Raw genomic sequence first — 13,187 nt, forward strand, 5'->3', positions numbered from 1 at the left:
ATATAAACTTTATAATTCCATTTCATGCATCAACGCTAATATCTCTACGAATTGAATTAACACCTAGTACAACACAATTCACAAATGACCAAGCTAGAATTGATATCCCTTAGAATTTGAATCAAATGACCTTCCAACCACTCAAAGATGAAGTTACACAAAATCAATAACACAAAGTCATTAACCGGCCATATTATAAAGCTGTGTCCATATCTTATTCGTAAGTTTATTAGTAAATATGCCAATATTGACTACTTGAAGTGGCTACAGTTCAAACTTATATAGGTAGGTTCTCAATACGTATAAAACATATCCCCGTGAAACGAATACAACTTCAAGAGTTTTTCAACTATTGATCTTGAGAACTTTCAATGGACAATTAACTCATTCATCACGGTCCAAAGCAACGATGGGTCATTAAAACTTGTTGCATACAAAAATCAAAAGAAATTTTACCACATTAAATTCAAGACGCAATGTTACTTATGTTTGAATTAGGCTTTTTCCAACTGACTTTTATTGAAATAATCTGACTGCAATTGATGCTTGTTCAACTGAATCCCTACTCATGGCTTTCATATACAATCGAACACATTGAACTTAGTGTTCACATAGTCAAACATTATGATTCAATTAGAGATAAGTCTTTGCACTAAGATGTGCCTAAGAGAATTATGACGAGACTTACCATTATACACTTGACTATAAGTCCTATATATAGCCGTCATACAATCTGCATGAACCGCCACCGACAAGATTGGCTTAGGTAACAAAGGTATCTCAAATATGAGATTCCTTAACCACTCTGCTTCACTTGATGCGGATGGAAGAGCTATGAATTCCGTTGACATAGTGGAATCAGCTATGGAACCTCCCCTATAAATAAACACCCAACCACTAGTGGAAGAATTATTCTCTTCATCAGTGATCCAACTAGCATCGGAAAAACATTCCAAAATAGAATGGTTCTTCACTATATGAAATACCATAACAAGTATCTTAATACTCTCCTTATCGCCTTCCAATGATGGGGACCCGGGTTACTTGTAAATCTACTTAGTTTACCAACTGCAAAAGCCATGTTTGGCCTTGTACAGGTAATGGCATACATCAAAGATCTAATGACCTTTGAATATTTCAATCGTGAAATCGGTTGTTCGGTATGTTTGGTAAATTTCATACCTGGTTTCATAGGAGTAGAGACTGGTGCCTAATCAAGCATGCTAAGTATTTTCTCAACATAGTGAGATTGACTTAGCTTGATTCGGTTACCTTGTCTCATGATCTTAATACCTAAGATCACATCGGCCTCCCGCATATCATTCATTTAAAAGGACTTAGACAAAAAGTCTTTTGTCTCTTGAACTTGTACTAAACTAGTACCAAAGATGATCATGTTGTAACTGCCTCGAATTATGAAGGCAAACACTAACTGGAATTTAGTATTAATCAAGCGGAAGCTTACTTTTGTTAACACAATTAAGGGGTTACTTAAAGGTTAAACCAATATCCAAGTATAATACTTGAATTAAACCAAAGCAATATAACGGAAGTCTTAACTGTCCAAAATATAGAAAAATTACAACCAAATCGAAATAAGTCCAAAATTCAAATTACATCCTTAAAATAGTCTAAATCTAAACTAATAGTCCCTCAAATACAATAACGAGATCTAAACAAAAGGGGAGTCATACTCCAACTCGGGTTCATCTTCCGCTCGCATATCCATTCTCCGTCGAGGTGCCATAGGGGTTTGCTCTAAAAACAAAACCATTGGAAAAACATACAAAGCATAGTATCAGCAAAAAGGATGACTATAATGATCCAAATATGGATCCAAATGCGGACAGCCCACAAGCTGAGACAAGTCAAGAGGAACACATAGATGAACAACCTACTAACTTGATAGCTACCAACTTGAAAGCTGCTACTGATTTGAGGGCTGCACCTTGTAATTTGGACGAGACAATCAATGAAGATCAACTCCAATCATCAAAAATGAGAATCAAAGAAGGACAACAACAAGAGGAGTCAATAATGAACCCCACAGCAACACCTATGCAAAACAGAAACTCACTTTCTGACCAACTGACAGCAAGACAACAAAACGCCTGCCAGCCTACCTTGCGTAGCATGGAGAGCTCAACCTACTGCATGAATGAACGAGGAAACTTGGAAAACAACATCTCTATACATGAACCAAGAAGTCAAGGCCCAAGAACCTTGTTGGTTGTACTCACAGAAGCCACAAACGGAGTCGCAAGAACCCCTGCTCGCCAATTCTGCAGCACAGCTGATACTTAGCATGATTAGGCCGTTTTACTTTCTGTTTTGTTTTGTTTGGATTTCACGCGCTCAGAACAATAAATACGGAGGTAGTTAAATTTGTTAAGACACCAAATATGACCGTTAGAACCCTATATAAAGGGCTAACCTCATTTGTATCATTCAGTTCAGATTAATCAAATATTTTGCATTCAAGTAATTGTTGTTCAATTACCTTCTGAGAGGGTCTCTTTGTGAGTCAAAGCAAAGTGGTTTTCCCAGGTTAATTCCACAAGAATTGAGAGAGTGCCTTTCAATTTGAGTGTGAGGAAGAGGCCAATCAATCCAGTGCGGATTATTTGTCTCTATCCACGGCATAAGGGCCACTCCTTAGAGTTGTCCTGGCCAACCTTCTTGTTTGTTGTTCAAACAGAAGGATTATCATGTGTGTGCCATTGTGAGTAATCAGTCTTGGCATGGTTTCTTGGTCGAGTTTATTGTCTTCTTGAAGCATTCAAGCCCATACACGCATCATATAAACACATTGGTGTCCGTCAAACAAGTTATTAAAACCTTTTTTTTATTTTAGTAAATTCATTTTGAAATATGTTTTTTCATTTGATAAATCATATTAGCATTCAAACCCAGTTCAATGGCTTTATAGTTATTTTAAATTCTAACTTTTCATCGTATATCATAAGATCTCAATGGATCCAAATCAATTTCAAACTCATATCATAAGTTTACATGGGTACTTTGTGAGTCATCCTGTGACTCGTTTGGTAGTCGGTCTACCGTCCGCGACATGTCCGGTAAATGTAACACAATGATATTATAAATAATACGCGCTCAACATTGGTGAGCCGTTTAATCATGTACACAACATTTGTTGTGGCATATGTACCCGCCATTTAGGCTAAAACATTTTTGTATATAATATATATCTTGTAATTTTAATAGCAATTGAAAGTCAAAAATATTAACTTTTTCCATATGATAAACATCTTTTATTTGCACATAGCAAAACATACTTTATTTCCGACTTAGCAAAATCAAATCATAATATTTTCCACATGGGTAAAACATGCTTAGCATAATCATATTATCAAACATAACCTTTGTATTATATTGGGGCATCACTAGCATGTATGGAAATGCATCGTAACAAAAAGTGATTAAAGTTCAATACAATGTTTCAAGGAAACTACTAAAATGTTTCGTTTCAATCCTTCTTAAAGTAAATATAACTTAAAAGAGTTTTGAAATTCATTCAAAACAACTAGAATATGATTCATAAGTCTATAAAATAATTATGACTGAAGATTTCATAAAACATTATTTTCTTAAATACGAGATAGTTTTGCCGGTAATAAATCGATAATTGATTTACAAAATACATATTAATTCTCCAATAAGGCACAAAATAATCAAGTCATTATAATACCTTATTTAAAATGAATTTAAGGTTGTCCCATCAGATTATAATTGGTTATGTGAATTTATAACGATCTTACAATTATTTTCGACAATTTAGGTATTTACTGTTATTTAAATGGTATCTTAAATCCGTAAAATTTATAAACCATATAATTTAAACTTATTTTATACTATGAGGCAGTAGGTTATTAATATAATTATAAATTTTTGATATAGGTCTATTTTTACCCAAATTTAATTAACAATATTACACCTTTTAATAAATAAAAATTTTCTATTAATTTGATAAATTAGTAAATAATTAATAATTTATTTTATAAAATTATACCAAAGTTCTTGAAGTCATATAACATGTTTATCAAGCTATTTAAACTTATAAAAGTCATGTATGATGTTTTATTATTTTGTATAGACATTTTATCGATAAATAGAATAAAATAGGTTTAAAATTTTTTGAGTCCGAATAAAATATTACAAAAATTATATGATGTTCTAGAAGCTATTTTAAGGGGGATAAAAAATTTTACATAACCATTAAAAATCATGTGGGGTATTTTTAATAATTAATATCGTTATTTTACCGATAAATCGAATAAAATTTATTTAAGTTCATATATGGTCACGAAAATCCATATAAATTTTTGAACATGTATCTACTGTTTATATAAGTGTCTTATAAAATTTTCATGTCCAAAGACGTCATTTAGTATTTATTTTATATTTTACTGTTTTCAAACTTACCGATTATTAATAACCGAGTAAAAATTATTAAGGTCTTTAATTGTCAATGAAACCTTCCCAAAATTTTACCAATTTTACCTACTGTGCATATGAGTATGTGATAAAAATATTAAGTCCATATGTCTTTGTTTGGTAATTATTTTATATTTTACCATTTTACAATTTACCGTTAAACAATTTAACGATTATTCAAAAATCATAAAAAAAATTACAAATTAAATATATTCTGGCCAAATCTTGTTGGAGACATTATAATATGTTTTTATTAATTATTTTTGATGCTGAAGAGTTCATCTAATACCATGTTTTATAATAAGAGTATTTAACACCGTAAAATCCATTAAAATATCAATTTAACGAATAATCTCAACAAAAAGTATCCAAGAAATTTTCTTAATATATAGCTACTGAAAATTTCTTTTAAAATGAATTTCAAATATTTTCAAATTCATATAATCATTTCCATCACAATAACTTTCACAAAGTAGTGTTAAACTAATTTATAAAATCAACATGCATGATGGCCACAATAATAATACATGTAATAAATCATTCCATACTCAAATTTATCATTTTGACATCATTTTTCAAGATTTAAGAACTTCATTTTGGGAATTTTATTTTTTTTAAAAACAAGTTTATACACAAACTTTCCCCACTTGTTCTTAAATCCTTTAAAAATCACCCTATATAATTATTCCGTAAGCTCCCACGTAAGCTCCTACACGTTCTTAGAAGTGGTTCTAACTTCGGGTCCTTGCCCTTCAAGTCTCAACTCCAACTCTTCAATTAAACATATTGCATTCATCCAAAAATCAATAATAATTTTGGATTTCTAACATGCACTTAACTTTCCCTAGTTAGAGGTAGACTAAAACTTGTGATGATTTTAACATATTTAGAGTATACTTATTATGTTGAGCAACATACTTAGTTAAGTCCCATAATTTTACTTGAATCCTTTAAGTAACAAAATTTATATGTTTGTGGAAATACATCTTCTTACTTTCTATTATGGCCGATTTTTATAGATTTATAAGTGATGATTTTGTAATTTCAGAGATAAAATACTCATTTTATAATGATCTTAGTTTATAGAAAGATTCATGTAAAAAAAATGTTTTACATGAACAAGTTTTAACAAAAACTATTGGAATAAAGAAATGAACATAACTTACTCTATACTTGGTTGATTTCTTCAAGTTTGGGGTATATGGAAATCTCTTAAGATGAAGATTATTATTACAAGAGATTTGAGTTTATAAACATAAATTTTCAGAAGTTTTAGATGGGTTTTTGAAAAAGATTTGATGAGAAAAGAAGGTATTTTTGCTAGTAATTGTAAGATTGAACTTCTATTGTGTTTATGGATGAATTTAGGAGTAAAATAAAGAGTGAAAGAAGGTTGATGGAGCTGAAAATCTGGACAACAAATATGTCTTGATTTATAATGTTTGCATGCTTGGAGCTTTAGGTAAGAACAAAAGGGGCTTTGGGTAGAGAGTTTGGTGGAGTGTGTAAGTGGGTTTTGGGGCTAAAAGAGGGGTAGTATGGCAGCTAGGGGCTGATGTTTTGGGGCTGATTTGAGGTGATTTCTATCCTCAATTTGGTCTAATATGGTGTAAGAAAGGTTTAAGTAAGATACTTTAAGGTTTGGGTAAAAATTGTTATACATGTAACAAATTATGTAATTTTTACTTTATGTTTAAAAATCACTTGTATGTGTATGAAATATTGAATTTATTCTCAACATGGGTAAATAATGTTTTCGGGTAAGTATTATAATTATCCCAAAATGTTATGGGTAGTTGCTCAACTTTAAGTTTTACCTCCAAAGTTTACGTTACATGTTACACTTCATAACTACGTTACGAGTTGACAAGTTTCTAATCATCATAGAAAATTTTCAAATTACTACCATCACTAATAATTAAAATTTAATTAGTATTGAAAAAATATATAAAAAAAAATTAGGCGCTAAAAACGACTAATGAAATCTCATTAATAATACGACTATTTCACATGTCATCTACACATAGACAAATGATAACCCCAATACCATTGTTATTAAATTTGCTATAAACGCACTTATCGGGTTGGTTAAATTTGAATCCAAAGTATAAAATCGTTTCATCACATTTTTGATGCCATTGCTTAGGTGCTTATTTAAGTCCATATAAGGATTTAACAAATTTACACACCTTTTACTCTTATCTTTTCAAAACAAACCCTTTGGGTTGTTTCATATAAACTGCCTTATCTAATTCCCCATATAAAAATGCGGTTTTAACATCCATTTGATGGATCTCTAGATGATAGATTGTAGCTAAAGCTACCAACAACCGAATAATGGTTATTCTTGCAACCGGTGCATATGTATCAAAATGATCACTACAAGAAAACTTGTTTTTAGCAACAAGTTTTAGCAACGACTATATTTTTTTCGTTGCGAAAAATACAAGTTGTTGCAAAATCCGTTGTTGTTGCTAAATAATCGTTGCCATAAAAAAACATGAGTGCGGACTTTGAAATAATTAATATTTGTTTTTTGCAACGATACCAGTCGTTGCTATAAAGTATTATTAGGTAACGCAACAACACGAGTCATTGCGAAAAATTGTTTTATGTATTGCAACAACAATGTCATTGCAAAATATCTGAGGTATATTTTAATAAAATGTGAAAACACACTAAACCTAATTTCATTTCACACGCATTCTCCTGGCTGCCTCCAATCTCCATCTCCTTTTCAGAAATCGCGCATTCTCCTAATCTCCTCTCTTCCTCGCCTGACGCCTCCTCTCTCATTCCTTCTTCGAGGCTTTTGTGCTTCTGTGCTCCTGTGCTTCTCTGATAATCGCCTCCTCGCCTTCAACCCATCGACAATCGAGTATCGACAGTGCTTCTGTGCTTCTTCGAGGCTTCGATGCTCCTCCTCCAATCTTCAAACTCCAATCTCAGCATTCACCACGGAATCAAGTGTGGAATCTCGTAATGTAAGTATATTGGTTAATTTTTTGATTTTTTAGGGTTTTTTCAAGCCTTCTGTTTGATTTGTTTCATACTTTCGTTTGGATTTTTCTTGTTTTTGAACTTTAGTAGATGGATTTTGTAGTGTTGTTCTTGATATTTCGAATTTCAAGTGATGAATCTTGTAGTTTTTTTCCTTGTTTTCGAATTTCAATAGGTGAATCCTGTAGTTTTAGTGATTGATATTAGTGCTGGGATTGATATTTTAGTGATTGATATTAGTGTTGGAATTGATATTTTAACCTAATTGTAATCAATAATTGATATTTCAGTGATTGAAATTAGCGCTAGGGTTGAAATTGTGATTGATAATAGTGGGGGGGGGGGCGCTCTTTGGATCAGCTTGCTTCAAGTTATTTGCAAGACTGAATGAATCATCTTTAATCCTCTTGTCGGAGTACTTGACTACTGTCTGTAATGTTATGCATCCTTTGATATTAGAAGTATGAATTTAATTGTTTGACAATAACACTCTGACTCTTGACTCTTGTTCTTCTATAATGTACTCAAGTTGTGCATTGCCTAGAAAAACTGCAATTATTGTTCTCTTTCGACCAATTAATTGTAATTTTGAACTTTCTATTTTTCTTAAAAGCACCAAATTACCTATTTCTATTATCTTGTTCTGATAGAAGGTGCACATTTTTGGTAATCTTTGTTGAACATTTAGAGATGGGGCTAAGTAGTTTATTATTTCTAATTTTGATGGTGCATTTGCTTGTATTGTAAAAATAAGCTGGTTGTTTGCTACCACTGTCAGTGCTTTAATTATTTGTATGATTTGTCTAGGACAACTGTGGGTAGTGTGACCCGTGAAGAGACCAATTTATCTACGTGGTTTTACTATGTTAAACCCACAAGGTCTATTTTCATGATATTTATAGTATCTTGTTTCAAAATTTCAATTCTTACTTATTTAGATGCATTTTTTGTATCGTGTTCATTTAGGATACCTTTGCAAGCAAATTCCAACTTTGGTTATGATTTTAAATGTCTCCCTTTTCCCTCTTCCATGTTAGTTGATAAAACTCTGACATGGTGATATTGTTTCAACAGAATGGGACCAAAGAATCTATAAGTAAACTTGTTTCGGACTTGAACAGTGCAACATTGGAGCCAGATGTTGGTGAGATTTTCTCAGAATTATTATTCATCATCATGCTATGAAACTGTAACTTTGTAGGGTTTCTCAGAATTGTTGGATTGGGAAAGGTGGGGCTTTTACTGGAGAAATCAGGTGAACTTCCTCTGCTTCCTATCAATATCTTTTGACTTTTTATGCCATGTGGTCTTTTTATTACTAATTTATAGTTATCTCTTGTTTTCTACAAGCTTATTCCTGGTTATAATAGTTGTATGATTATTTTCTACAGTATCTGTGGAAATTCAATTTTCAATTTCTAAAACATGCTTAGCAATAAGCATGTAGATCAGTCTATAAAAGTGTCATATATGGCTGTTAAAGAGTTTTTTGTCCCAAATTAAATTGTAAGAAAAATCCACTTGATGTTCTAAACTTTAATTCTTCTTCTGACTTCTCTTGGTCTTGTAATGCCTTTATGCTCATGTTTGGCCCATATTGGATGCTAACATCATTAGTTTGTAGGATTTCCATATCAGATTCATTAGGCATATTGATCCAATTATGGTCTTCAATTTTTGTCTTTGTTTGTGGTCTATTTATAATTGGATCAAAAACTTATGGAGCATTTAAGTTTGTTGCAAATCAAGTTTTTCGGGGTAGCAAGCTCAACTCTTCAAGACTTAAAGATGAGGATGATGATAACGTTCAGGATGATGTATGCAAAGCAGTCGTCCCTTGGGTACCTTCTCATACACTCAACCCATTACCAGAAATACAAACGGAGGTGTCAGATTCAATGGAAGCAGATGAAATTGAAGCATCAACTATGGAGATTGAGAATGCAAAGTGCCTATCACTTGTAAATTTTTGCATGAAAACTTGTATATGGTAGGAGAATTATTTTGGAAAATTGGTTATACGTTACATGTATATGAATTAGGTATATTTTTGACACACGATAATATTTGGGACGTGTGATATTTTGGGATACAAATTAATATATAATGATAATCGGTGATATTAGTTTAGTTGGTTATAAATTATTTATTATTTTAATTGTCTAGTTTATATATAGATTGTAGATTGTTTTAGAAGATAACAAAGTCGTTGCGAAAAATGTGTATATTTTTTGCAACGGTAATAGTTGTTGCTAAAAACATTAATAACAAATTTTACTTAATTGTTTTCCCTACAGTAAAGTCGTTGCAAAAGATTGACTATCATGTATTGCAACAACTTGAATTGTTGTGAAAAACATATATTTAACAACGAAAACAGTTGTAGCTAAAAATGCAGAAAATTTGGCAACGAGCTTTTTTGTTGCTAAAAACGTTGGAAGGAATTGCAACGATACTTCTTTTGCAACAATAGATCTCGTTGCAAAAAACAGATACCTTTTGCAACCACCATAGTCGTTGCTAAAACCTTTAGCTACGGCTGTACCCGCAACAATGGAATTCGTTACAAAAAACATTTTTAGCAACGAAATCAGGTTTTTAGCAACGACTTTTTCTGTTGCTAAAAACAAGTTTTCTTGTAGTGGATCGATACCAAGCATTTGTGTAAGCTTTGTTTCACTAAACGGGTCTTAAACTTGTCAATAGTACCATCAATCTTCATTTTCTTTCGAAAAATCCATTTGCGACCAATTGGTTTACAAGTAGGAGGAAGTTCCACTAACACATAAGTGTTATTTCCCATGATGGATTGCATCTCATCATTAATACCCTCTTTCCAAAAGCACTAATATATGATGCCATAGCATCTTCGTAAGTCAATGGGTCACCTTCCACAGTTAATAAATATGGAACATTAGAAGAAATTTCTTCTAGTACCTTCAACCAAAAATACTTCGAAATATGGTCCAAAGCTCTTAGCTTTAATCCGTTGTCTCTTGCTCCATCGAGGAATAGGATCAACACTTTGTTGTTCATCTAGGTGTAGACTCTCATCAGCATCTAGAGGTTAACCTTGTTGATTATCATCAACATCGTCATTGGTACAAATTTGTAGATTTCTTTGTCTACTAAATGATAAAAATCTAATTTCATCAAAAATTGTGTCTCTTGACTCAATAATCAAATGAATCGATATGTAGTCATTTTGTTCTATAACATAGAACCTATAAGTTTTGCTATAAATAGCATAAATTATAAAAATGCATTCAATCCCTCATTCACCAAGTTTCTTTCTTTTGTTATCGGGCAATCTTACAATGACCCTACAACCCCAAACTTTAAGATAGCTTAAGTTTGGTTTTCTTTTGTACCAAAGCTCATAAGGAGTTTCCTTATTTGTTCTCGTTGGAACCCGGTTAATAATGTGACAAGCTGTTAGCATTGCTTCACCCCAAAATCCTTTACTCAAGCCAGAGTAGGATAACATGGAACTAACCATCTCTTGTAGAGTAAGGTTTTTCCTCTCGGTCACACCATTTGATTGTGGTGCGTATCCGACGGTTTTTTCATGTATAATACCCATTGAATTAAAGTAAGTTGGATCAAAATATCGATTCTTAACCTTTTAAATTGACTACCAATTTTTATTTCTATTTCTTTTTTGTAAATCTTGAAGTAATTAACAGCGCCATATTTTGTATGTAAAAGGCATACATAACAAAACTTTGAAAAATCATTAATAAAAGTTAAGACATATTTTTTATTTCTCAATGATGGTATACTATGAAAGTCGCAAAGATCACTATATATTAATTCCAAAATCTCGAATTTTCATTCAACACTTTTAAATAGTGCTCTTGTGATCTTATTTTACATGCACATTTTGCAATTTTTAGACATTTTAGTGCACATAGAAATTAAGTCATGGTTAGACATAAAGGCAACTTTATCAAAATTCAAATGTCTTAGTCTAACATGCCACAAGTAATGTAAATCAACTTTTTCATTCATAGGTGAAGTTTCAAGAATACAAATAACATCTTTATTCAAATTTAAAAACAACTTAAAAAGACTATTACAAAGATAAGCACGTCGTACAAAAAAGTTATTTACACCTATACGCTTCAAACACTAGTTTGTAGCCCAATCGATTCAAGACCGGTCCCTGTAATACATATGATTTTAAGCTCCTTAATTACCGCTTTAAAATAAGATAATTATAATTAATTAATAATATTAACCTTTAAAATTTTGTTATTGTTTTAAAGATTTTATTTAATATTTAAACAATTAAGTTGAATAAAGACTTATTTGGTTTGAATTATTTTGGTGAAGCCATATAGTTAGTTGAAAAATAAATAAAGTATTACTCGTTGAATATTAAGATCAATTTTTTTTTGTTTATCTTCTCCCTTGTATAAAAGTAGTAGTAACAATAGTAGTAGTAATTTTGATAAAATTGCTTTTATGTCTAAGCATGACTTAATTCCTATATGCACTTTGAAACCATTCCTAAAAGGTGAGCTTTGTATTCACACTGATGCAACCATGGGGAGATAAGCTGGAAACCTAAGGGTCTTTGTTCCCTTGTATCTCGTTTTTTTGATTGGGTAACACAAAAATCTTTTCCTAAAAAAAAATAGTAGTAGTGATTAAATTCATAGTAGTAACTAGTAAGTATTACTAATGATGTTAATAATATATGTTAAAAATAAAAAAAAAAAAGAAAATTAGGATAAGGATCAAAAAACAAGGAAAAGAAAAAGAAAAAAAAATAAAGCTAAGTATATCTAGGGATGGCAATTCAGTCCAAAATTGACCCTAATTCGATTTGATCCGAGAAAAATAATCCGATTTGAGTCCGAGGAAAAAGTTATCCGACTCCGACTCCGACTTTACAATTCGAGTCCGAGTTAGAGACGGACAGGAGGTGGACCTTATTAAAAATCCGACACTCCGACCCAACTCTGACCTTGAAGGAAATCCGACTTGAATTTGACTTTTACCCCAATATTTTGTTTCCTTTAAAACTCTAGACGTGAGTACGTGACTTACTCTAGCTCTCTCTCGTGCTAATTGTAGTTTTTGATTTTGAAAAACTACTTGGTTACTTTATTTAGATTAATCAATGAAAATACGACAAATCAGATCAAGAGAAATTAAATACACTAAATCAAAATGCGAGAAAATTTTGTTAAATTGCAGTAGTAGGACTATTTATCTTGTTAAACTTGAATTCAAAGTACATAATTTTTGTTAAATTGTATTTGAAAAATATATTTTGTTAATTTTGTATGCTTTAAAATCATTACTACAATATCACAACGATAAAGTCCGAGTCAGGGCAAGGTTGGAGTATGCATAATCCGACTCCAAATGGAAGTGGACTAAAAAAAAAGTTCGACTATTATCCAAAGCAAAGTCGCAGTATGTATAATCCGAGTCGAGTCCGACCAATTGCCATCTTTTAAGTATATCACGTGAATAGCCTTACCTCATTTCCATCTTTATTTTATTCAAACTTTATCTTTCAAAATAAGGTGATAATAACGAAAAAAAAAAACCAATTCTTTCCTGATGAAACCACGGCTTCCCTCAGTGTGACCACCGCCATATACACTGCTCATGTTTGCTGGTCGCCACCCGTAGCAACCATCGCAGTACTTGCTGCCTCCGCTAGCTTTCAATTTCTATTTTCTTTTCATTCTCCAGGATGAAGGGATGGTGAAAAT

At 31.8% G+C, this 13,187-nt stretch overlaps 1 protein-coding gene across 1 annotated transcript; it reads left to right on the top strand.

Moving 5' to 3' along the window:
• Window positions 1-7,131: 7,131 nt before the first annotated feature.
• Window positions 7,132-9,585, top strand: LOC130806837 (uncharacterized). Its single transcript, XM_057672056.1, has 2 exons — window positions 7,132-7,439; window positions 8,530-9,585. The coding sequence occupies exon 2, from the start codon at window positions 9,033-9,035 to the stop codon at window positions 9,447-9,449; it is 417 nt and encodes a 138-aa protein (XP_057528039.1). The 5' UTR covers window positions 7,132-7,439; window positions 8,530-9,032; the 3' UTR covers window positions 9,450-9,585.
• Window positions 9,586-13,187: the final 3,602 nt, after the last annotated feature.

Source organism: Amaranthus tricolor, chromosome 2 (assembly GCF_026212465.1).
Source record: "Amaranthus tricolor cultivar Red isolate AtriRed21 chromosome 2, ASM2621246v1, whole genome shotgun sequence".
Lineage (NCBI taxonomy): Eukaryota > Viridiplantae > Streptophyta > Magnoliopsida > Caryophyllales > Amaranthaceae > Amaranthus > Amaranthus tricolor.

Bases quoted from the DNA above. Each gene is read 5' to 3' on its own strand.
- LOC130806837 (XM_057672056.1), top strand. From the start codon at position 9,033: ATGCTCATGTTTGGCCCATATTGGATGCTAACATCATTAGTTTGTAGG.